Below are 24,128 nucleotides of genomic sequence, written 5' to 3' on the forward strand. Positions count from 1 at the left end.
CTGCGTCAATTCTATGGCTATATTTAGGAAGAGCCAAGCTCATTTTCTAAAAAGCTATGGTTAACCAAAATTGCAGTTATAAAACAGGCATGGAGAAATACTGAAACATCTGGATGTGCATTAACTCTACCATAAATACAGAAGATACATTGTTATGGTGTTAATGGTATTTTAGGAGCTTCTTCAAGTATCTAGCACGCTTGGCCTTTTGTACAACCAATAAACGCTGTGTTTAAATAGCTTTGAAGAAGCAGCAATGGCCCAATCATTTATCTCTATTAAATGTGGCAATACTTGTTAGATCTTTTCCACTTTTCTTTTGGTAATTTTTTGAGTAATTACAAATGAGGGTGGGCTTTTGTGGAAAAGCAAGATTTCAAAATTTCCATTAAAAATTTCTTGCCCCCTGTATTCTTATTTCATAGAATCATAGAATGGCCTGGGTTGAAAAGGACTGTAATGATCATCTAGTTTCAATCCCCCTGCCACGGGCAGGGAAATGATAAGCTGTTATTTCTGATATGTGCTTAAAAAAGCGAATGCAGGGTACGGGCCCAATCTTGCTCCGGTTCAAATTAGCTGCAAATTTTGTCACAGATTTCTTAGGATTAGGGCAAATATTTATGCATCGCCCTCCTCAGTGCCAAAAAGAAGCCAAAACAAATTATTCCTGGATAAACCCGACTTTTCCGTGAGGCTGGCTGAACTAAAGGAAATAAGAGGTTTAAGCAGTGCAAACAACAGAGCCCTGATTTTTATCGTTACTTTTTCCCTGAAGGTCACCCATACTCGGCGGCTCTCACTTGCTCGCCTATCGGTCCTTGCCCGTGGCGTCCTACCGACCGGCATGGGCAGTCGGGGTTTAGAGGGGATGCGGGGCATCGCTCCCCAAGGCGCCGACAGGATTTCCTCCCCCAAAAGCCTGTCCCTTTCTAGTTAGTCTGTCAGGAAACCACATTCCCCGCGAATCCCAAAATGCGCTTCTCCTCGACTTCTGAAATCACCTCCCGCGTTAAATAAAAAAAAAAAAAAAAAAAAAAAAGCCTCCTCATAATTTATTTTTCAGTTATTATTTTATCCCCTTCCTGTCTCGTATTCCCACGTCTCCTTGTCCGAGGCTATGCCCTTGGAAGCAGCGGGGCCGCGGGGAGCAGAGCACCGGGCCCTCGGCAGCCGAGCACGGCCCGCTTCCCAGTCCCTTGCTCCGACCCGCAGCTCGGCCCCGCTGGCAGGACCCGAAGCCGCGTCGCTTTGGGTTTTTTAACCGTTTCTGCTTAGGATATCCCAGAAATAAGTTCCCATTTTTTGCCGGGTTCCCAAGTCAAGATGGTTTTGTTATTGTGGGTTATAGCGAGCACGGTGAGGACGAAAACAGCTGTATTTACGCAGAATGATTAGCCGCTGGACAATAGGAGTCAAGTGATATATTTAGCCGCAGGAGGATATTTTCAGACAATACCAGCGCTCTTCATTTCCTCCGGTTTACTTACGGGAAGGATACGGCGAGTTAGAGGTCACCGTTTACTCGCAGCTTTCACACAACACCGCCCATCACCTTTTGCTTCCAAACAAACAGAAGCGGCAGCGTGACAAAATCGAAGCAAACCCACTTTACACCTCGGTGGTGTTGGGAGCGACTATCGGGCTCCGTGTTTACCTTGGTTCCCGCCGGGCTCCGCGCCGCGCGTTTGCTCACAGTCGGATAACGAAGCGCTTCGCTCCGCGGCGGCCCCCGGCGCGCAATCTGTGCCTCCCACTCGGGCGCTAAGCCCTGGGGAGCGGATCTTTTTCCCACCAAAGCGCGTCTCCGGCTCTGCAATTCCGTCCCGCCTGCGAATTCAAATTGAATTAAGCAGTTTACTTAGAACGCGTTCGATGTTTGGTGCGAAAAGCAAACTGCAGCCGTTCTCCCTGCCCGTCTGCGCGACGTTCGCCCGCCGATTTTTAAATGAATGCCGATTTTCCTCTGAGAATAAAACTACACGAATTTGGTTCTTTATTTGCAGTCCTTTGTCGCGCACTCTTTGCTCACTTGAACTAAACGGTAGGGAAACGACTGAGGGAGCGACGCCGCTATTTTCTGGGATTTAACTTTTAAGCCTTTCTGTAGATACTGTTTTGGCATGAAATCCCTGCCGGAAGAAATTCTGCAACCCCTCTGGCCTTCTACTTAGCGGCTATTCACCGCCGCGCGGCTCTGAGCGCAGTCCGTTCGGTTTCAGCTTAGATGGGAGACCGCCACCCGCAGTTCGCGGCTCCTTTCGGGGGGAACCGCGTGGGCTCGCGGCCAGGGCACGGCCGAGGGGCGCAGCCGAGGGGCCGCCTATTGCCGCTAGTGGGAGCTGTGGGGCCGTGCAAGCGGCGCCGGGTCGAGAGAGGCAGGGACGCAGCCAGGGCAGCGGCGGTATCCCCCGCCGCCACCGGGCGAGCGCATCCAGCGCTGTCCGGGCTTAAAAATCAGTAAAGTGAATGGTGACATGAGATAACAGGGCCTAGTGGGATGTGCGAGAGGCTGAAAAAAGTCGGATCTGAAAATGCAGTCCCTGTCAGTGTGGAAGGGCAGAAAGCGGCGGGCATGAAAGAGCGGGGGCATGAACCCGGCGCGGAGCTCTGAATGTCACCGCCGGTTCCTCCGGTTCCGGCCCCATTCCCACTGAGTGCCGGGCCGCCGGGTCGCCGCGCAACCGGAGAGACTTGGGAAGCCCACGTGTGGGAGCGGGCGGCCGGCAGTGGACAAGGAGAGCCCCTGTCCCATCCCCGGCTCCAGACAGACGCGTGTTTCCAAAGCGCTCAATTTTAGCAATGAGTTTTAGTGCTTGCTTTTTTTTTTTTTTTTTTTTTTTAAGCTCTTTTTTTCGCTTCTCGGCTGATCCCCTTCCCCGTCGGCCGCCCGCTGGGCCGGGGGGTGTTACCTGCCCGCTGAGCCCGGCCCGTCGCGGCCCCGCCCGCCGCGGCCCCGCCGCTAAGTGACACGCGCAGCGCCCAACCAGCGCGGCGGCCCGGCGGCGGCCCTATGAGCGGCGGCGACGGGGCGGCGGGGCCGCGCTTATATGGTTACGGCGGCGCTGTGCCGCCGGCCGCGCTCCTGCGCCGGGGACTTCGCCGCGGTGGCAGTGGAGCGCTCGCAGCGGCGGCGGCGCGGCTGAAGGCGCCGCGGTGGTAACGGCGGCGGCGGGCGCCGCTTCTTCTTCTTTTCCACCTTCTCCGCGCTGAGCTACGCGTACGGCTCTCCTCCTCTCGCCGCCGCGGCGCGCACTGCGGATCTTGGGGAAGGGAGAGAGAAAAGGAGGTTTTGACGCCGCGACCCCCTCTTCTTCTAATTATTTTTTGTTGTTTTTTAATTATTGCTATCGTCCTTTGCCCTGCTCTGGGGTCCGTGCTGGCGCCAAGGACAGCAGCGGAGCCCCCGGGGGTCGGAGCGTTGCGGATACGCCTGCCCGGCAGCACGGGTGCCGTCGCCAGGAGTGGATTTATGGACTCGCGGCTGCGTCCGAGCCGCCCGGAGCAGCGCGGGCCGGTACCCGTGTGGACCTCACGCTGCGGGGAGTGCTGAGAGAGATCTGCGGGAGGAGCCTCAGTCGTGGCACTGCTCTAACCTCTTGATTTCTCCCACCGCCTTTTTATTATTGTTTTTATTATTATTATTATTTCTACTCCGTTTCACGCGAGCCTTAGACACTGTGAATGTGTACGGCGCACTGGATCCAAATGGGAGTTGGCAGTGTGAGTGGCATCTTCCGAGGCAGTCGGGGAATCCCGAGCAGGAGGAAGGACTGAGGTGCTGCTCGTTCCTGCCGTCGTCGCTCCGGAGGTGGCCTGGATCTTTACCCCGCGGAAGGAGTGCCCACACACGCCTGGCATACATGACTCAGTAGATCGGTGCCGATTCTCGCCCAGCCTCCGACAAACCGCCGCAGCGCGTCCTTTTCGCCTTTTCGCCCCGTCCCGGCGGCCGGGGACAGCGGCAGCCCCCGCCGCCAGGTGCGGGGGAGCCGGGCGGGGGACTCGGGGCCGCCCGTCGGCACCATGGCAGCGCGGCGGCGCGACGCCTCCGCCTGCAAGTACTGCTGGGGAGCCCTCATGGTTTTATGGAGAACTGCGCTGGCCAAGTCCATCGTTTTAGACCCCATCTATTGGAATTCCTCCAACCCCAAGTAAGTAGCAGCCCTCCTCCGCAGTCCGGGGACGGGGTACGGGGGCTCGGCCCTGCCGGGAGGGAGCGGGGTTGGGGGGTACCCCCGTCGTCTGGCTCTGCCAGGAGGGGCTGAGGGAACCTGGGAGGGGCGGTGGCCCTGAGCCGAACCGTGCGGGGCCGTCCCCCCCTGTCCGGGGTGTGGGAGGGAACCTCTTCTTGCGGGGTGATCCTCTTCAACTTCTCCGTCTGCAGATGCACGCTCAGCCCGCTGAGCCCAGCGAAGCTCCATCTGCTTATAGCAGGGCTAAATTTGGTTGTGGAGTTGATGGTATCAAGGCACATGGCAGTGAGTAATGAACTAAGCATTACCCATCACACAACCATTTAGTGTCATTCTTCATTAACAAACCCAGGCAAAAAAATACATGCGCTCCCAGAGCTTTGCTATCAAAGCACACCCTTAAAATAGGAGCTTAAGCATAAGAAATAATGAATGCTTTGGGGAACAGGAACTTTTTGGAAAGTGGGCCGTTCTTCTGAGGAGGAGTCTACAGGATGAGAGAACTTTTGTCCCTTTCATTTTTGACGTATGCAAAGTAAAAGTTGGCTTTCTCCAGCGGTGAATCCCTTTGAACTTGGGTGATGAGCAGCACCTTAGCAACGTTTTTCCATGCTAGGGAGAAAGTCTGTAATGAAATAGGAAGCTTCCCACCAGAAATGAGTTGGAGTAATTTCATCTAACTCATACTGCATCTTTAATGATATATGTATTTAAAAGCAAACCGTATGCACTGAATTAATTGAATTTTAAATTTCCCATTAAATCCAGTGAGTACACGTCTGTATTCCCGAGGGACTTTTTGGAGGAAATGTTGTGCAGAAATGAAAAGAAAGGAGAATTTCCTGGATTTGGGGTTTAATCCTGCGTGGGTGGCAGACTCTGAAAACTTGGGGAAGGTTTCCAAGTTTGGGCTCAAAGTGGCAGCCTATGTTGACCAAGTAGGCTCACTTTGCTGTCATCATTCCCCATCACTATTGGAGGGAAAAAAAAAAAATCATTGAAAAACACTGGCAGAGATCAGCAGTAAGTAAAATATTTGCTGTGAGACTTCTTTCCAGATAAGTTTTCTAGTCTTTTTTTTTTTTTTTTTAAAAAAAAAAAAAGGGAGACTGACAGGAACACTGCAGACTACCCACTGCTACATTCTTACTCCCAGTACTGTGTGACAAATGACCACATCACATATACACCAGGTGGGAAGCCTGTTAAGATAACAAAGTTTAGCTCTGGTCTCTGACTCTGCACTTCCATGCTGCGTGCAGCCAAAGCATTTATTTGGCTTGAGGAAAGATATGGCAGGACACCTGAGAATAAAGCCAACCGCCCGGCTTGCGGCGGGCTTTACCATGCACTTTGAGCTCGCTATGGTGGCAGCTGTGGGCCGGGCTGCGCTGCACGAGTGGGCCTGCTGTGCTCAGGGCGCAGCCCGGCAGGAAGGGGGAGGCTGTGCTTCCTCAACCCTGTACGCGGTGTTTTCCTACAGAGGTCACTCTTCCAATACAGAACAGCCGCTGCTCCGGCCTTTGCAGCTGTTCCGTTTCCAACCTGCTTTTTTTTTTTTTTTTTTTTTTTTTTTCTCTCCTTCCAACTTACCGTGGTAGCTTTTATCGGCCACCAGTGAAATGAAAATATCCAAAGCAGCTGAATTCAACCCGTCTTACAGAGCCAGTGGATACGTTTCCTTTATCACATATAAGTTGTGTTTCCATTTGGCGGATTCTAAGATGTTTGGTTTTTTTTTTTTTTTTTAAAGGCTTGAATGTTGTTAACGGTAGATCTAATGATAATATCTAATTACTTTTTCAACTTAAATGCATGCTTAAAAATAGGTTCTGCTGTTGATGTAATTGAGTTTTCTTGAGTGATTCATTGAGGCTTAATCACCACAGTGAAGAAGTACACTATTAAAATTAGTCTTTTCAATTGCTGGGGCTAGTGATTTATAGGCCACTCGGAGGCCTCTACTTTGAGGAAGCTTACAAATGCATTACCGATACTGCTGCCGGTGAGACAGTTCCACTTCTTGGAGCAGGATTTCTTACTAATTCTTGTCACAATTGTTTGCCTGAAGGATACTGAATAATTTCTCCTTAGACAGGTTGTCTTCACTGGGAATTCAAGCTGCTTGAGAAGTAAGCTGCTGAATGGATCTCAGCATAGCATAATAAAGCTCCTTTCCAGGCTCAAAATAATAACTATCTTTAGTGCTGGTTAATGTATTCAGGGAAGCTATGCATTTAACTCCATTGAAAGCCTCAGTGCATAAATCTGCCGAACAGGTAGGCAATTAAATGCTGGGAGAAGTTATTAGTCAGGTTAATATAAAGTAAGAAATAATAAATTTTAGGTTAAGGTGAACATACAAACTGAATTGGTTTTGCACTGAAGTTTAGAGGTTGTAATTTCTAGCAGGTGGCAGGGATTGAGAGCATGCGGTAGCTGTTTGAACACAGACTTCCCTGCCCTGCTCTCCTGCTTTTCTCCCTTCCCAGAGCTCTGCTTTCACTGCCTCAGCCCAATCACAGGAGGTGTATTTAAGTGACACACACAAGATAATTATACCTGTGACTTTATAGCTTGGGAGGCTAAGTGTCATTGTTACAGATGCGTTTGTAGGTGTTAACAGACTTCTCATTTGAACAACAGTAGATTTCATGATATTGAAAGTACAGTGAAAGAAACGTATTCTGTACGTTTAATTCCTGTTGGTAGTTTTTAATTGGGGACTTTCTGCCTTTGCCGTTTCTGCCAAGATAAACAATGTGTATAGATCTCCTCTGTTACACGTCCCAGGCGCTGAGTGCTGCCTCTGAAATGTATGATGGAGCATAGCACTGTGGAGTGCATTTCAGTCAAACCTCAGAGAAATCTCATTCAGAACCCATTGTTTCTGTCTCAGTGTTGCTATGCCTTTCGTGCCGTAGGTTGGTGAGCGAAGCAGTTCTCCTTGGTAACATGTGGTAGCTTATCCTCAGAACTGCTGCATTTGACACTGATTAAGTTAGATTACATAGCTATTTTTCTCTATCTCTGATAACCAATTATATATGGGATATTTCACAGTCCATCTCTGAATGTATGCTCAGATGTCAGAAACCAATAAAATAAACTACAATTGATGACCCTGTTAAATGGTCTGTTCAGCGGCATATAGACTAGTCTGCTTCTCATTGTATCTGAAATTCTTATTTTTGTAGGTAAACAAATGCACATTCACTACTGATTGAATAGCCCCTTGAACTATGCTCTGCAGTCTGCATTTGGGTTAATCTTGTCGGTTTTAATATAGAGTGAAAAAAGGAGAAAGCACCAGGGGTGGAATTGTTAGTGCTTTCACATCCACATTCCTCACATTTTGTCAGGATGATAAACTGTAGGTAATGGACAGTCCTTGTTCCACAGGACAAGTGAGCCCGGCGAAGCACAAAGAGCTTGCTAAAACGATATCTCACAACATGTTTGGTAGCCTCTTGCTAGACAAGAATTTATTTGGGAGTCGAATGTCATGGGAGTGCACTTTCTAACCTCAACAATTGCAGCTTCAAGCTGAAGAAACAGGAGTGGAAGGCTAAAACGATTTAAACACATGCTTCTAAATTGTACCCAAAACATAGCTGTTGACACTTGGCACGCTAATACAAGCAGTGAGTGGTGGCCTCCAGTCCATTTGATATCTCTGGTGTTTGTAGCCAGGTATTAAGACAAGTGAGTTAGCAAAATGAATTTAGAATGAGCTGGCAGCCGAATTTTTTCACTTGGTTATTTTCTCCAGCCTTTCATATGTGCAGTATAATTGCTATATGACTTATAGCAATTATTGTAAAGTATGTTATCTGTAAGCTGTGCTGTATTGTTTCACTTTGTTTAATGAAGTAATTGCCTTTAGAAAGTCAGTGACTAAAAGTCAAGCTAGAATCACAAAGTTCTGTCTTCCCACACACCTCCTTCCTTTTTTTTTTTTTTTTTTTTTTTTTTTTCTCCCTTCCTCCTTCCTGTTTTCATTGCTTGAGGTGTGATACTTAGGATGGTCTCAGATTCATCCGAGATTCCTGCAGTGGGAAGGTGGTGGAGGGCCTGAAGTGATGGTGGTGATGTTCTGGCACAGATACTGGCCTTGCAGGCCTGCACAGCAGCTTCTTCAAGGATCTGGTCTGCCTCTGTCGCACAACCTGCAGTACTTGAAATTGCTTATTGCAAATGAGAAGAAAGTGTTCTTCTGAGGGGGGAAAAAAAAAAGTAGTGATTAAAATGTTATTCATGTGAGCCTAATGTCTGCCTGCCTTGACTGCTGACATAAAGGAACCTGTTTTTCAGGTCATTTATCATACAATCTACATGGATTTGCTTATGAGCTCATTCTTTGTGAGGCATTGTGGAAACTTAAATAGGAATGTTACACTGCTTGAAATATTTTGATTAAAATATGCAGTGCCATGGAACTATAAACTTTCAAGCAGAGCACGGTTCTGGGGGCGGAGGGGGGAAGGGAGTGGCGGGGGAGCGGAGTTTGGGAGGGAGCTGCCTGGAAAGCAGAGGAAGGGAGGATGGCAAAGGGACCACGGTGTCAGAAGAGCTTGGAAAAACTCCTGTGGCTTCATTGTCTCCTTAAAGCTGGGGAACACAAAGACAAACGCAGCTCAGCCTTTCTCCCATGATGGAAAATGTAAACCGTTGACACAGCTCCCATGTTTAACTTGTTTAATTCCCATTTTAAATTCAGCACTATACCGGCCGTGTGAACTCTGAAGATTTCTTTAGTGTAATCCATTTTGTAGTTCCGAATCAAAAACAAAGTGAAAAGGTCTGACACAATTTGCTTTTATTTTTAGGCAAATCAACCCTGGTCATAGTTAATAAGGGGATTACAACCCAGACTAGGTCTTTACAGATGTAATGTAAATCAAGGGCAGAGTATAAAGAAACTGATCCCTTTTGATTGAAGTATGGTAAAAAGGCATAGAGAAACTAGCAGCAGTAATCTGATTGTATGGCAATAAAACCACCATTTTCTGTCTTTCAGATAAAAATAATGTGGTAAATCCATGCAGTTCATAAGATGCAAAGGCAGATAAAGGGTGATGCCATGGCAACATATAGATTAGCTTGATGTTAGAAATGACACGTCTCTGAAAGGGGTGCTGGAGACTAAGGGCCTTGCTCGGGGCTGCGGGGCATTATGTGAGAGCCGCACAGAACTTGGGAGCGGGATTAGGAGGTATGAAAGCCCTACTTGTGGCTCGGGCTGGGTAAAGCAGCGAAGAAAAAAAGCTGCTCAGTTCTTGCTCATTGGTGGTGTATAATATGGTAAAGATAGATTTCATTTTGCTGCTCCATCTGGAGAAGGGGCTGGCTGAAGCGGCAGGCTGCGGTGATGAGGCTTGGAAAGCCTTGTTCCTTGAGGCCTGGCCTGGCAGCAGCCATGTGCCTGCCTTCGTTCACTTGCACATGGACAGGTGGAGCTAGGGTTATCTGCCCGTAAAAACAGAGACCTTGTGATTTCGGATGTGTTTTGGCCCTTGCTGTCAATCCCAAACTCCGTGAGAGCAGCACAAACACGCTGCGTTGTCCTTGCCTCAGCCGAGTAATATGAAGGCATTTCTTGTGCAAAAATAAAAAAGTAGTAGGAAAAATAGAAGCCAAAGCCAAAAACAGCATTCTTTCCTATTTATCAGGAAAGCTTGCAGATAACCGAATTGATTAGCTTAGTCTCTAGGTGGTGTTTACTCCTGAAAGGCTGCCTGAAATCTAGAAATGAACAGAGATAAGCATCTCCACCCCCCCATCCCCAGTCATTGGGATGAGTTTGCTGTCAGCTTCTTGGTTCGGCCTGCAGAATATAGCCATTGCTTTGTCATTTATTTTAAGCGATCTGCAGCTGCAAAGGTAGTAAAATACCTCTCCCATGCAGCTGCTTGTGTGTTTTTTTTTCTTGCCTTTTCTCATAAAGTGCCTTCCAAGTAGTTAAGGCTTGCTTTTCTACCCAAATAGCAACCATAAACGCCCAGAACTTCAAGTCAGCATTACATTGCAAATCGGGGTTACCATTCGAAAGAGAAATATTTACTTTATTGCCTGCTCATTTGTCTACTGAGGGGAAAAAGAAAGTACTCTGCATTTGTTAGGCAGTCTAGACATAAGGGAAAAAAAGCACCAAGCCTACAATAACAGTTGTGTCTTTCTTTAGTGAGAATGAGCCTCGGATGAGCTAGGCAAAATGGGATTCATGCTGTTTGTTTGGCAGTGGCTTGGATACTTTTTCAGGTTTTTTTTTTTTTTTTTTTTTTTTTAAATGAAGATGTTAATTACATGCGTGAATTTATCATTCTTATCCTACCCTATAGTAAGCTGGAATGCTTCACAATTCTGCCTGGAAAGGGAACTCCAGAATCCAAACTGTCAAGCTGCTGATGTCGATGTGATTTAGCAAACGAAAAATAAACAAGTGCATATAGGGAGCCGAACAGATTGGCGTAAGTCTGAAGTACTCAGATATGTTTCCTCTTTTGCAGCTTAACCTTCAGAAATCTGTATCAAAAGATCCAATTCATTTGCTGAAATTATCCAAAGCGCAGGGGCACCCTCATCTAATTTACAGGCCGGTCACATCCAAGCACCTTGCATTCTGCATTTGACAATGATTGCTAATGGGCCATTCAGCTAAAGTATTTGCTTGTTAACAGGGAACAGAGCATGATAAATGTCCAGCAAGCTTGCGGCCTCCTTCAGCTTTTCAAATGCAGACTGGTGCATATTTATGGCAGGCAAATGACAAAGAGAGAAGCTGAATTACTCTGGCCTTATGCTTTCTGTTAGAACAAGGGTTAAAGTAATTAAAGAAATAATGCAAAAACCGATGTCCTTTGTTTGCCAACCATTATCCAACATTTAGCTTTCGAACCTGCCTGTCATGTCACATTTCAGAAATGTGCAAGATAAGACTCAGTCCGTTCAGCAAGGCGCAGAAAGAAGTAGGTAATCCTTTGTGGAGGGCCTCCTGTGCTGGGGGTGCCAGAGCTGTGTCCCAAACAATCTGCAGGTTTCACTTTCCTTAACCAGTTTGCACTATTCTATTGCACGTCAATTCAGAGATGCACTTAAAACACGGAGGTTTTGCAACTTGCACTTCGTTTCCCTAATTGAGGGGGTAAAAAAAGCATTGAGGCAGTAAGAAAACAAGCATATTTGCACTCAGTCTATTTCTGAACGCCAAGTATGAAAATCAAGAAGCAGAACAAAAAACAGTTTTGCCATTGCTCCTCTGCCATCAAGTAAACTAGGTCTTCGAAACTGAACTGCTAAAGCACACATAGAAGTTCCTTAAAATAATAATGTCTGCAGTCTCAGCCTGAATTAGTTGATGGTTTTGTTATTTTTGTTATAAATATATGTTCAGGGCTAGCCAGATACTCAAAAATCTTCAAGCAGTCTTAAATACAGGATAACAATCAATAATTTTAAATTCCATATTTGAATATGTCTTTAAGGATTTTGTATTTTCATTTTTAAGCTGATAAGCATGTTTAAGGCTTCTGTCTAGCTCCTGTTCAACTACATGAAAATATTTCCAGTGACTTCGGAATTACATTTGCCTTCAAGGGCTCTACAGTGTAATTGTTTGGGTTTTTAAAATTACTATTATTATTATAGGCAAAATTTTGAATTTTCATGCAACAAGCAAAATCTATCATTTTCCTTGAAGAAGAGAACATCCAGGTTCCTTTTTTTCTGCCAGCTCTGATGCAGAGAACTTTCCTTTGATGTGATTATATACATTGTCAAATACAGCGAATAAGGGCAGGACCTCTATCTTTTTTGGCAATCCTGGCCAGCCAACACCCACTGTTTATTGCGGTATCAGCATGATAATTATAATGCAGCTGATTTAAACTTTGATGTAATAGTCTGTGCTTTCTTCTGGTATTAAACACGGGTCCCAAGCCAAAAAAGATAAAGGCTGATAGAGGATTATGTTGCTAGGTGAATCATTCCTGATGTAGAGCATATGCATAAGTTTCTTTTTTGCCTCTAGTGTTCTTTTAAAATGTCTCAATTATTGGCTAAAACAGAATTTCCAAAACTCTCTGTAGTAGCATTTGGAACTGTGTACTCTTCGAAGAATAAACAAGTTTTGTGCATCAATGAAAACAAGAAATTATATGGTTTACCTTGCACAGGAGGATAGGTTAGATACTGGAATGATATGTTAGCCTGAAAAATCTGTGGTGCTGTAAATTACTTCTCACTATTTTGTTAGCTTTCATTTGAACAGTGTATTTACTTAGGTACCCATACCAAAAACAGTGGTGGGAAAAGTGAACAATGCTCTGTAAAGGGAAGTGCATGTTAAAGCTAATAAGAGGGATTTAAAATTTATTATTATTATTAGTTAAAGTCTAGTTGCAATTGAAAGCTATTTTATTTTGAACTGGGAGATCTGCCAGACACCAGGCTGTCAGAACTGAGAAGACTCAAATCAAGTCCAGGCCTATTTCTGCAGTAGATGGGAATCCTGGCTCCTTGCCTGTGGATTCATTCAGGAAGGCCCATCTGGCTTTTGATGTTCTGCAAGTTTGAAGCAGTTTGTTTAAGGAACCTATGCACCAAGTGCTGGTGAAAGCACACATAACTACAGTTCATACTCTTCAAGAGGTGCATCATTTTGCATTTTCGTTTTTGCTGGTCGTTTCCATCTGCTTTCCTGCTGCCTGAACAGTGGTTGGTTTCTATACCTGGTGGGATGAAAGTGTAGATTTGAAGTGAGGCACATCTTGACCTCTTTGGAGGTTTTGCAGTCTCATTGCATTCACTGTCCGTATAAAGTTGCTTTTTTAATTAATTTCAATTTAGTTCAGAAGCAGTTTAGTATAATCACTGCACAACACTTGGCTGTTAGCTTTTTCAATTCTTTTTTTTCTTTTTTTTTTAACCTCTGTGTTTCCAAGATGTATGGGCTAGCTGAACAGGTCATGTTGGAAGACAAGACTCCTGGTCTGCATGATAAATATTCTAAAATACGTGATTTTTGGGGGTAGTCATCGATCCTTTTGTTTTTATTTTATCAGACAGTTTTCACATTGTTTTTGGAGAGAAACAAAAGATCTTACAAATTTATTGCTCACTGTAATCTTCTCAGTGCATGACAGCAAGGTGAATAAGATTGAACTGTGCTCCTAGAGCTTGACTCAGAAAACTGTCCTCATTCAGAAGAGCTCATGTTGAGCATGTGCTGAATGCTGAATATTTTTGCTGAAGCGGGACGAATTTAAGCATGAGCTGTCTTGAACCAAAGCCAGTGTGAAAAGGTTTTTTGGGGTTGAACAAATACACATCTCTCTGAAGCTTCATTACATTTCTTTCTATCAGAAAGTGATGTCAGAATCTACAGCTCTGTCTGCACTTGGAATGACTCTTAATTTCCATGTAGCTTGCCAGCTGTCAGGGCAGCCGTGCTGATGGTGATCCTTCTTGCTCTCTGGGACAGCTTGAGCAGGTCTGTATCTGCACCAGTAGCTCTGCCAGTACCAAGTTTTAGGTCCTTTTCGCTTGCAATTCAGTGTGATGCTAATGCTTTTCTACAGACAACTGTTTGCTGTGAACAACTCTGCTGATCCCCAAACCGGTATAGGTGTACCCCCTGAAAGGTAACCCATTGGTTCCTAAATGGCTATTCTGAACCTGCCTGTGCTAGAGGCTGAGACAAAACTTTGCCAAATGCAGAGCAGTGAGTGGAGTCAAATGGAGTGGCTGAGGCTCCTGCAGTCTCCAGCTGCTTGGTGAACCCCCTTTTCCAGCTGGGTAGGGATTTCCAGTCTAGTGATGAGTACACCTCTGGACCTTTGCAGGAGTGTATAAACCATTCTACAGTCAGTTTATCTTAATTTGAGGCTCACCACTGCAGTGGACCAAAAGCTGATTTTCAGTAGTTCAGATGTTACTGCTGTCTTGGAAGTGGCAGCAGCAAATATATTTTGTTCTGCTTCTGCAAATCAAACTTTAAAAAAAGTTGGTATTTAACATAGGATCCCTACATTGGGTTAATGTGAGGTGCAGGTGTCTCATTTGTTTGGGTTTTTTTTTGCTCAAGGTCATTTTTTCCCTTCCAGACCTGTATTTTTTTAATAAATAGGAAAAGAATGCAATATGGGAGATAAAGAGAGTTGTAGCTAAATTCTGAAAATCTTTGTGAAGCAAAGGTTTGCCAAAATGCATTTGTTTTGTCTTATGATGGTGTAGTTGATTTGGCCTAGCTTTTCCTGAATGTTGCGACTTAACAACTTGTTCCGCTTCCACTGTTTCCTTATGCAGGCAAATGGTATGCAGTAATATCTTCTCTAACAACTGCAAAGCAGCTGAATTTTTTTTTCTTTGAATTTGAGATATCATCACTGATAATTAATGTCTCATCAAGAAACAAGACAGTCCCTGCCCTCTTTCATAGACTTTGCTTGAAGCATGTCTTGGGACAAGACTGTACAGGTGTGAACAAATTGTAGTCGAGGAGGAAGACCAAAAACCTTGGTTTGTTTCCCTGTGTTGTGGCTGACATAAGATTTGTTTCTGTAATAAAAATGGTGGAGAAGAGTGCAGAACAGCGCAGCAATAGAACAATCTGTTCTCATTGTTTATTTCTCCCATCCATAGCCTGTGATTTACAGTGCTCTTCTTGAAAAGTGTTTTTTTGGCAAATGCCAGCTGGTCTCTGTTAGATTTCTAACAGCAAAGACTTCAGTGACTTCTGTAAGAAGCACACATGGTTTGGTTTGACTTTGTGTTCCATGCTAACTACCGCTCTGCATCTTTTCAACAAAGCGCCATGATTCTTAGGTTTGGCATGCCCTGCTTCTGTGAGCACAAGTAGAGCAGTGGTTTTGTGTTACGCTGAATCCATGGCACAGACTTCTTTTATTTTTTTCAAAAACCCAAACCATATAAATACCTGATTATCTTTGCTGAGAGAGTAAAGAACTACTTTAATATTCCCAGTAGCATATTTTGAACAACAATTCTTTAATTAAAACAACATTGGTCTCTTCCTGTATTTCATGGCTAGCAAATGAGAGAAAACACCAGTGTTAATATCAAAGGGAGTCAGTTTTCATTACAGTAATGGTTCAATTGTGCAATGCTGTAGGCAGTGAAATCTAATATTATTGTGACTTGTATTGTAATTGTAGGATGACAGAGGAAAATGGATTAAGTTTAAATACAAGCGTACGCAGCAGCACATGGACTTTGTCAAGTGGAAGCTGAGGGTGAGGGTAGGACGAGTCCCCCTCTGGCTCTGTCATAATGAATTAGTATTTTGTAAATAACTGGCCACTAGACTATAGATTTATTATCTTTTGTAGATATATGTGGACACACACAGACACACATGAATTCTGCACTGACTGTAATTGCAGTGTGGAGTTGCAGAACGGGTTTATGCCTGTAGGCTTGCAGGGTATTTGAATGTCTAGGCTTCTTGTCTTCACCTTTCATGAAAATATCCTTGCCTGCCAGTTTGTGAAGTTTTCTTCTGAAGGATACACCCATCCTTTCAGTTAAGAGATTGCTAACACATGAATGGCCTCGGACTAGAAAGCCCTTTGTCATTCTTTTCTTCCTGTTGAATAAAACCAAATTCAAGTTGCAGATGATCTGTGCTTTAGAAAATTGTGACAGAAGGACAACTAGTGTTAATGAACACTAGTTCTTTCTCCTTGCCTATGTACATGCAGATTGAAATGGAAAATGGTCATTTAAACCACCCTTCACCGATGTCTTCTATGGAAAATCAGGGACAATGAAAGCTAGATGTTTCACTTGTTTACAGTTCAGGTAAGTAGACGATGTCCCCAGAGCAGTGCCTGATAATCTCTTACTGTATAAACACTGTGCCGTTGTCTTAACCTATTTCTTAACAGTGTTTCATAAAAGCATGCATATGTTGAAACCTGTTCTAATGTTAAAGTGCAAAAGGGGGCAGTAAAGTGCTATCCAAAAAATGTTTATTTTTTAAAAGGTGCTTTTTTTTGTGGGAAAAGTTGTATTTCTCAACGGGCTTATAATCTTCTATATCTAGAATAATGATCATATGAATATTTTCTGTTTGAAAAGCTTGCAAATATAGCAAAAGTGTGTCTGTAAGCATTGTGGGAACAGTGCTCGGAGGTTATGTGTCCATGTTCTGTCCTTTAACCTAATCCTGAAACATGCTACATATTTGGAAGGAATTGAAGGCGGAAGGCTGCCCTCAGATATATTTAGGGCAAAGCTATATGAAGCATTTCTGAAAGAATTCCAACATTGCTAATCATGTCTAGTTCTCATTTTGTGCACTACCAATGCTGCCTTTCTGGAAAAACAAAATGAAAAGAGTGCTGAGGCTAGAGGTTTCTGCTTGAAGTACTGAAGTGTGTAGTGGTGGCATGGGTCAAGAGTTGGGCTCCCATCCAGACCCACATGCATCATTTGTCAAGAGGTAACTAGAAAGAGCAACTAATTACAATGCACCTACTGAGTGTTTTCTCTTTCAGAAATTCCTCAGAATAAGCCATTTATACAGAGTGGCTTCTGCTCTCCAGTGCAGCCACTTGCAGTTTTTAAACTCTACGTAGAAAGCATGTTTCTGCTGAGCTGCAGTAAAAGAGAGAGTGTTTGTGTGTCTGCATGCTTGTACGTGAGAGATAGCAGGCAACAATTTGAGGAGTAATTCCCTCTTTGTTGAAGTTAAATAAGTCCAGCACTGTTGTGATGGTTCATATTTTTGTAAATGCTGATGAAATTATATTACAACACACTTAATACACTTACAAGTTAAATGTTGGTCTTATCCATCTTTTTTTTTTTTCTTCTTCTTTTTTTTCTCCTCTTAATTAGCAGCCTGTTCTGAAGCACATTAGGGTTCTTTGGTGATAACCAGCATTGATTTAGTAAGTAGATCACAATTCTGTAGTGCTGTACGTGCTTCTAGCAAAGCAGTAACTGCTTTATGCACAGTAATACAAAAAGTTAATTGGTAATAATAGTGCTTTATGTGAAGATCAAGTAGAAAAGTTAAATATAAAACCTAATAAAAAATCCTTCACCATCATTGATAAAATATCAAATTGTATAAATTTTCAGTGTTACAAGCTTTAAAGTATGCACTGCTTTGTGAAAAAAAGCCCAGATCTTGTTTTCCTTTGATATAGACTGACTGTTCCACAGGCAACAACAACAAAATAAACAAACAAAAAACCAAAGAATCTAGAAACAAACAAACAAACAAACAAAAAACTAGCTAGATGTTTGCTCTCAGAGAAGTTTTTAAGGCTGAGGAAAATGTGCTTTTCTTTTACAGGAGGAAAACTGCACATTAATTTTACAGCCTGGATTTATGTCAAGGGATGATAGGCAAAGCTCAAGATGATCTGAAGATTTTATTTATATAACTAGGTGGTTTTTATTTTTATTTTTTTGCTTTGCTTTGTGTGTGAGAACCAAGCGGCAAGGAAAAGGGTGCTTTTTCCAGCAAAGCTAGCCCATCTCTGGCAGCAGGAACAGCAGGAATTCAGCTGTACAGCAAGGCCCAAGGCATGGAAGAGTCTCCAAAAAGATGTATCTTGTGTCAGGCTCCAGGTGACCTTCCATCTATAGGGAAATGAAGGAGTAGGTATGGTTATCACCAGACTTGTCACAGTTACAGGTATTGGGCTCTGTCAAGTGCAAGGCTGCTTTAGATTTGTGTCTCTTACATTGAATGGAAAGTAGAAGTGAGCATATATATGTCTGCAGCAGCAATAGTCACAGGAGTTATTTGGTTATCATGACACATCGTTCAAGGAGGCATTTCCCAATGTGTTTGAAGAGTCATTGTGTCCGTGGGTGTTCCACTATACACTGCAAGCTCTGTGCCTTAAGGACTGTGATGTGATGGTACAATTTGACTGTCAAATCTTGCAGATCCATGCAAAAAGAAAGTCTTATTTGGAGAAAAGTGTATGCACTCTCAGCAAATTCTTATGCCTATAAAAAATTATTTGCTGTATTTTGAATGCTTTCCTGTGGTATTTTACAAAGAGTAGAATAACGAATTGCTAAATGAAACAACTAAAATTTCATGCATGCTTTGTTCTCTGTCCGTTTAGAATTTTGAGAAAACACATTAAATATTCCTTTTTGTACAGGAAGCTAAGCATTCATTTGTGAGTGTGTTACATGAGCATGCCCTAGTGGAGTCAGTGGATGTTTTGCAACTGACTTCAATGAGGGTTCAGGAAAAGGCACAGAGAGCGGCATCAATTTATGTGGCTGCTTGAGAGACAAAATGGTGGCACTTTTTTTTTTTTTTTACCATTTTGTCTCCAGGGTGGTGTTTAAAAGAAAATAAATCTGTGGGTGTTCCCTCTTTCAGTGTTTGTGCAGAAGCACTGCAAGGCTTTCTCTCAGGAGGCCTGAAAGAAGATGGGCTACTGGGGAGGTAAAAAAAGATGGGCCATGAGGAGGTGAAAGAAGGGGAAGGGCAAAATGGTGTATGGCAAAACCCAGAATAGAGCCGAGTTACAGTTTCAGTGAACTGTTTCAGTGTATTTATGGGCTTTCTGCAGGGGTTAACTACAGAAGCTGCTGAGCCCCCTGTAGAGACTCTTCCATTCCAATGGAAATGAGAAACACAAGAGCCGTAGCTTCAGAAACCTGTGCTACTGTATTTCATAATTTGGCTTTGTGTAATGTGGTGCTTAACATTAAGGATTCTAAGGGATGTGAATATATTTGTTTATTTATTTCTTTGAATTCCATTTAGCTTCCATTCTTCAATTCCCTTTTATGCAAGTAACCATTGGTTTAGTTTCATTAACTGCCTGGAAAAATGTTGCATATAAACAAAGGTTAGCAGATTAAACTTCTTAAATTTTATTGAAATTCAACAACATACCTATTTAATATATTCTGTAAAAGCCTTTTTATAGTATTAAAATAATTTAATAATATGCACTAGCAAAGAAAAGCAGCTTCCAAAACTCACTTAAAAGAATGTTAATAATATTAGATGTGTCTCCTCTTGTGTTTTCAAAGTTTCATTTGTTAGTCTCTGTATAAAGCCAGTTCTATCATTTTACTGTGTTAAGTCTATGGTAATTTTTCTTGCAGAGTTCATGTAAGAGTTGTGCCTTTCTTTTTAACTGAGTCCCTTACTCGTTTTGAGACAAAGACTCCACATTAATCTTTTTTGATGAAGCCTGTTTTTCTGTCTGTTCCATAGCAGTTACTGATCCTGTTTTCATTGAATTCTTGTTCGCTTAATCCATTTAAACTGGCATGAGATCAGTCCTATACAATCACTGAATCTGGAAAAAAAGCATTTGGGGTTTATAGCTGGGTGTATATCTTATATCCACATGGTGTGTCTTTATGTGTAATACTGGATATGACAGAAACTAATATGAAAGCTCTGCAAGAAGCAAAAGACTCATTTTATAGAGGACTTTGGTCTGTGTTTTTGGATTTTTTTCCAGTTCAAATCTTTAGGAATCAGTACACATATTTTCAGCTCATTCAGCAGGCTATGGTTAGGCACTGCTACATCACTAAAATTACTAGGACCCTTTCCTAGAGCTTTTTATGTGCTTTGCACGAAGCTCTGTTAGGAACTTTGCTTTGCTTAATTCTTTTGCTGTAGACAAAATGATGTTCAAGATCTAATTTATTTATTTTTTTTTCTCAAAAGCCAGATGATGAATACACAAGCTATTAATAACCATTCTTTTTAAACAATAAAGACCAGTGTGTGACATGCTATTCTGTATTCCATTTGCACTTGCACAAGTAACGGACTAACGGACTAACACTGTGCTATTAGTGTTCATGACATTTCCTGAATAAAACTTTTCAATGAATAATTTTTAAGTCAGACTGGTAGTTAAACTTCATAAAGCTAAGTGGGTAGGATTCCCCAACAGAAGGTTTCAGGCTGTATTTTAAGAAGCCCCTTGATTGTTCACATTTCTAGGGTTGTTTTTGTTATATTAATTTAAAACTAACCGCCTACACTGATTAGTTCAGGTAAGGTATTAAAGAACAGAATTTTGGCACTGTTTCCCCAGTTAAATATAAGAGACTCTCAACAAGTAGTAACATGCTCTCTAAAACTGCATTTATTTAATAATTACTAGGGTATAGTTAAAGATAAGTGTCTTGCATGTGTGTGTGTGTGTATATATATATATATATAATTTTACAAGTTACGAAGAGTATGCCAACATATTTTTTACATCACTGTTTATTAAAAAAATCTTTCTAAAATTTATTTCTTTGAAAAAAAAATCTGTTGATGCTTTTGCAGCTTTGGAAATGGTTGTTTAGTGAGGAACAGTCAAATATTCTCAGTGAAAAAAATCTTTTGGCAGATAGAGTTCTAATTTTATTAAGAATTTACTATTATGTAATTAGGCAGGTTTGAATGGTTATCATTAAGGAAAGTTCCATTAATATTTAGCCTGTGTGAATGTGCTGTGTTTCTATACAACGAAAGTGCTGTCCTTAAGAAAGCTGTTTGAAACTGTATTTTTTAATTAAATAAAAAAAAATCAAATTTAACTTTTCTAGGACTTGGACCACTTAGGACATATTACTGCCCAGGAACTGTAGGACCTTAAAAAAAGTGAAGTGCTGAAAATTACTGCAGCACTGATGGGAGTGAGGAAGAGAGTGCTCCTTCTTTTTTTCTGTTATTTTTTTCCCTCTTACTGCAGCATGTGATTTTTTGAGCTAAGCATAACTTATTTTTAAAAAGCTTTGAGAACTCTGTATTTTGCTGTTTTTCGCTAAGCTGCATGACTAGCTGGATGTGTGTGGGAGGGTTTCACATCCATGGGCTTTGCACAGATGTCATGTGTCACCCACAATACACCAATTTGGGGCTGCCAGCAAAAATGTCCTCTGTATCCAAAACTCCCAGACAGAAAGTGGATTAATTTCATCATACAGCATTTTTACTGTACTTCTTTTACTTTCCTGTGCTTTCTCACAGAAAATGCTATTATTAATTGTGGATAAGATTGTTCAAATGCCCCTGTCATTTTATCTGGCTACTAGAACAAATGAGTCAGGAAACAAGCTGAGTTTTGTTTTTTTTTTTTTTTACGTTTCTGTTGGGGTACAGGAACCTGCATTGGTATGTAACTTTCCCAGTAGTGAGAATTTATATTTGAGAAGCAGAAAGTTAGGAAGTTAGCTTTTTACAGAAAGCAATGGCTCTGGCGCTATCACTGCTCCCGACTGCTCAAAGAGCCATGTAAGTATCCTAAGCAACCGTGGATGTAATGCAGCCTCCCTGAGAGTCATCTGCAGGACTCTGGAAAACTCTTGATCCATCCTTAATATATTTCTGTTTGGATAAAAAAAAATTTTTTTTAGTCACTGAAGGCGCATGCCCACTTCAAATATAAACCCAATTAATCAACTTTATTTTTTACAGATGCAGCCCTACAAGTGTGTTTATATCCTAGAATACTTAAGGCTACACCAGCACTTGCAGAAATAAAGATTTAGGATAAATTCAGCCTCACTGAATTTTTTATTGGCCTCTACCAAGGCCAAGTATATATTAACAAACCTCCCCCCACCCTTTTTTTTTCTGGGATGTAAAGTTGTTAGAGTAGTATCATAAAATAGTTGTCTTAATCTTGTTCCTTGTCATTAAGTAGTTTCAGGAAATGCTTGTTACCCAGCAAATAATTTACTTTAAGTCTTTGTGAAAATACAGTAGCTCAAGTACTGTGCAAACAGAGAGGGGTAGCAGTGTCGTCTGGTTAGGAGTGGTCACTGAGTTGTTGTGGTCAAACTGAAATGCATGAGGTGAAGCTTTTTTATTCTCTCCATCCGCATTTGTGCTTTATTGTTACAAAGAAGTAAGGAAAGTAAAACTAGTTTTACTGAGTTATACTAAGGATAGCAAAATTATCTTTCTTGTAAAAGTCACAGTCAAAACTACAAGCTGTCGAAAATAAAAACGCAGTATGATCAAGTTCTCTGATTAATCCTTTCAATTTCAGCCTTTTTTCTTTCCTAATCCTATCAGCGTTAGATCCTAAAAGTTGAGAAACTGAAGTGGAAGCAGATTTACTGAGTTTAATGCTAAAACTGTACAGACTGCAGGCGCATAGTGAGAGTATTCCCCTGCCATAAAGTCTAACGAGTTCCTGGGCTAAAGCTCTTGTAAAATGTGCTTTAGCTGTCTGCTGGGGGTGGTTTTGTCCTTTGCTTTTTATGGGGCAATTCCTGGCTGCTTAACCAGGGTACATGAGTGTGCTTTCTGTCTGATGGCTGTTTCTGAGAATTGCTTCCCTGCTATCCCTGAACTTGTCCTGATTGTGCACAGAATTTTCACGGAGAACATGCATTGCTGCTAGTTGATCATACAAATCTATATATGAAATCCAAGGTTAGATTTTAGCTTTTTTTGTTCTTTGACAGCAGTTTTTAGGTCATTTTATTGATATTGACAGACAGGTGCATGTTTCTAACCTTATGAATTTTGCATTTATTAAGAACACAGATCTAAATTAGTCAGTTAAAAAGCAAAGGGCCTTCCTTGAAAAAACCTTAAACGTTTCCATGATATGAAGAACTAACAGCAGGAGGATTGCATTTGTCCTGGCATGCAGGTGGATGGAAACAGGGTAATGTTCATCTCCTGCAGCATTAGTTTGGGTTGTGGTCAGACAAGATGATAACAGCTGTCAGTGACCTGGGTTAGCCCAGAAATGTTGTTGCTTTGCCTTTGCCTGGCCAGAATTGTTCCCACAGGAAGGGCTGAGTCAGAATCCATGCTACTCTCTTGGAAACATTGCCTGCTGCGGTAGTTCTTTCCGCATTTCTGATGTGCCCTTGCAGAGCCAGACACTCCCTTAGTAGCTCTTCACAGGGCTGGCGACTCCAAGGAGGATGTATTTCCACCTTTGCATTTCTGGTGCCATTTCAGTTTCAGGGATGTGGTAGTCACTGCATTCTTATGTTGCGTCTGGGAACTGAAGGAGGTGGTGCAGCTTCGTCCTGTCTCCAGTGTACGTCTATTTGCACAGTCGTGGCCAAGCCTGGTTTCTATAGTCTGGAAATTAGACTGCACGACACAAAGGAGCACAGTGATTTATGCATCAACAGTCTCTCTTCTTGCCACAACATTTCATTGTTCTTTTCCCCTAAATCTGTAATTACATGTCTTTGTCCTTCTACTTGCTGCTTCACAACAAATATAATTCTTACACAGGCTTTGTGAGTGAAAATAATCCCACTCAATTAGCACAGATCATAAACTCTCATTGTATGGGAGCAAGCAGTTGCAAATGATGTGTTTGAAATTTGGGGCATTGCGTCCTACTTTTTTTCCTCATTTTGTAGGTTCTCTTCCAGTAGTGCTGCTTGCTGGTGGGCTCCTTTAGCAAAGCAAAAGGCTGGGAGTAATCTACGCCTACAGTTTTGTTCCTGAACCTTAATATTCTAATAAGTTTCCAGGAAGGCTGCCTGTGAATAAGCTAGATTTACTATGTGTGCTGTTTAGCTCTAGCTCTTGTAGAAGGGTGTTCATTAGGCAGCAATTGTTTCAGTCAGTTTTTCAGGCCGATTCCCCATTAAGGAAGCTCTTTGGAAAAGGCTGGCAGACAGGAGAAAGAGAAAAGAGAGTCAGACTTTTAGGTCTGTGCATTAGAGGACATTGTATCATTGGCTGTAGTTCTAAAACTATGCTCTCTGGCATTAATTGAGCAAATATATCTTAAGGAGAAAAGAAATGAACAAACGAACCTGCTGTGGCTTTTGTACTTGTGAGAAGGAGGCTTCTTGACTTGTGGATAAAACAGTACTATATGTAATTATTTATATATTTTTCATTAGTGAAGAAGTAGTGAGATTTGCCTGGTAACTAATATTGATGAAAAAGATAACATATCAAGTCTGACCCCAAACACTAAA

General features: G+C 42.3%; 1 protein-coding gene across 1 annotated transcript in view; it reads left to right on the forward strand.

Moving 5' to 3' along the window:
- Nucleotides 1–3,081: 3,081 nt before the first annotated feature.
- Nucleotides 3,082–24,128, forward strand: part of EFNB2 (ephrin B2) — a 43,215-nt gene continuing 22,168 nt past the window's right edge. Inside the window, exon 1 of the mRNA XM_048959502.1 lies at nt 3,082–4,154. Coding sequence (XP_048815459.1) covers nt 4,027–4,154 — 128 coding nt within the window. The 5' untranslated portion in view covers nt 3,082–4,026. The remainder of the gene's footprint in view (nt 4,155–24,128) is intronic.

Source organism: Lagopus muta, chromosome 1, assembly GCF_023343835.1.
Source record: "Lagopus muta isolate bLagMut1 chromosome 1, bLagMut1 primary, whole genome shotgun sequence".
Classification (NCBI taxonomy): domain Eukaryota; kingdom Metazoa; phylum Chordata; class Aves; order Galliformes; family Phasianidae; genus Lagopus; species Lagopus muta.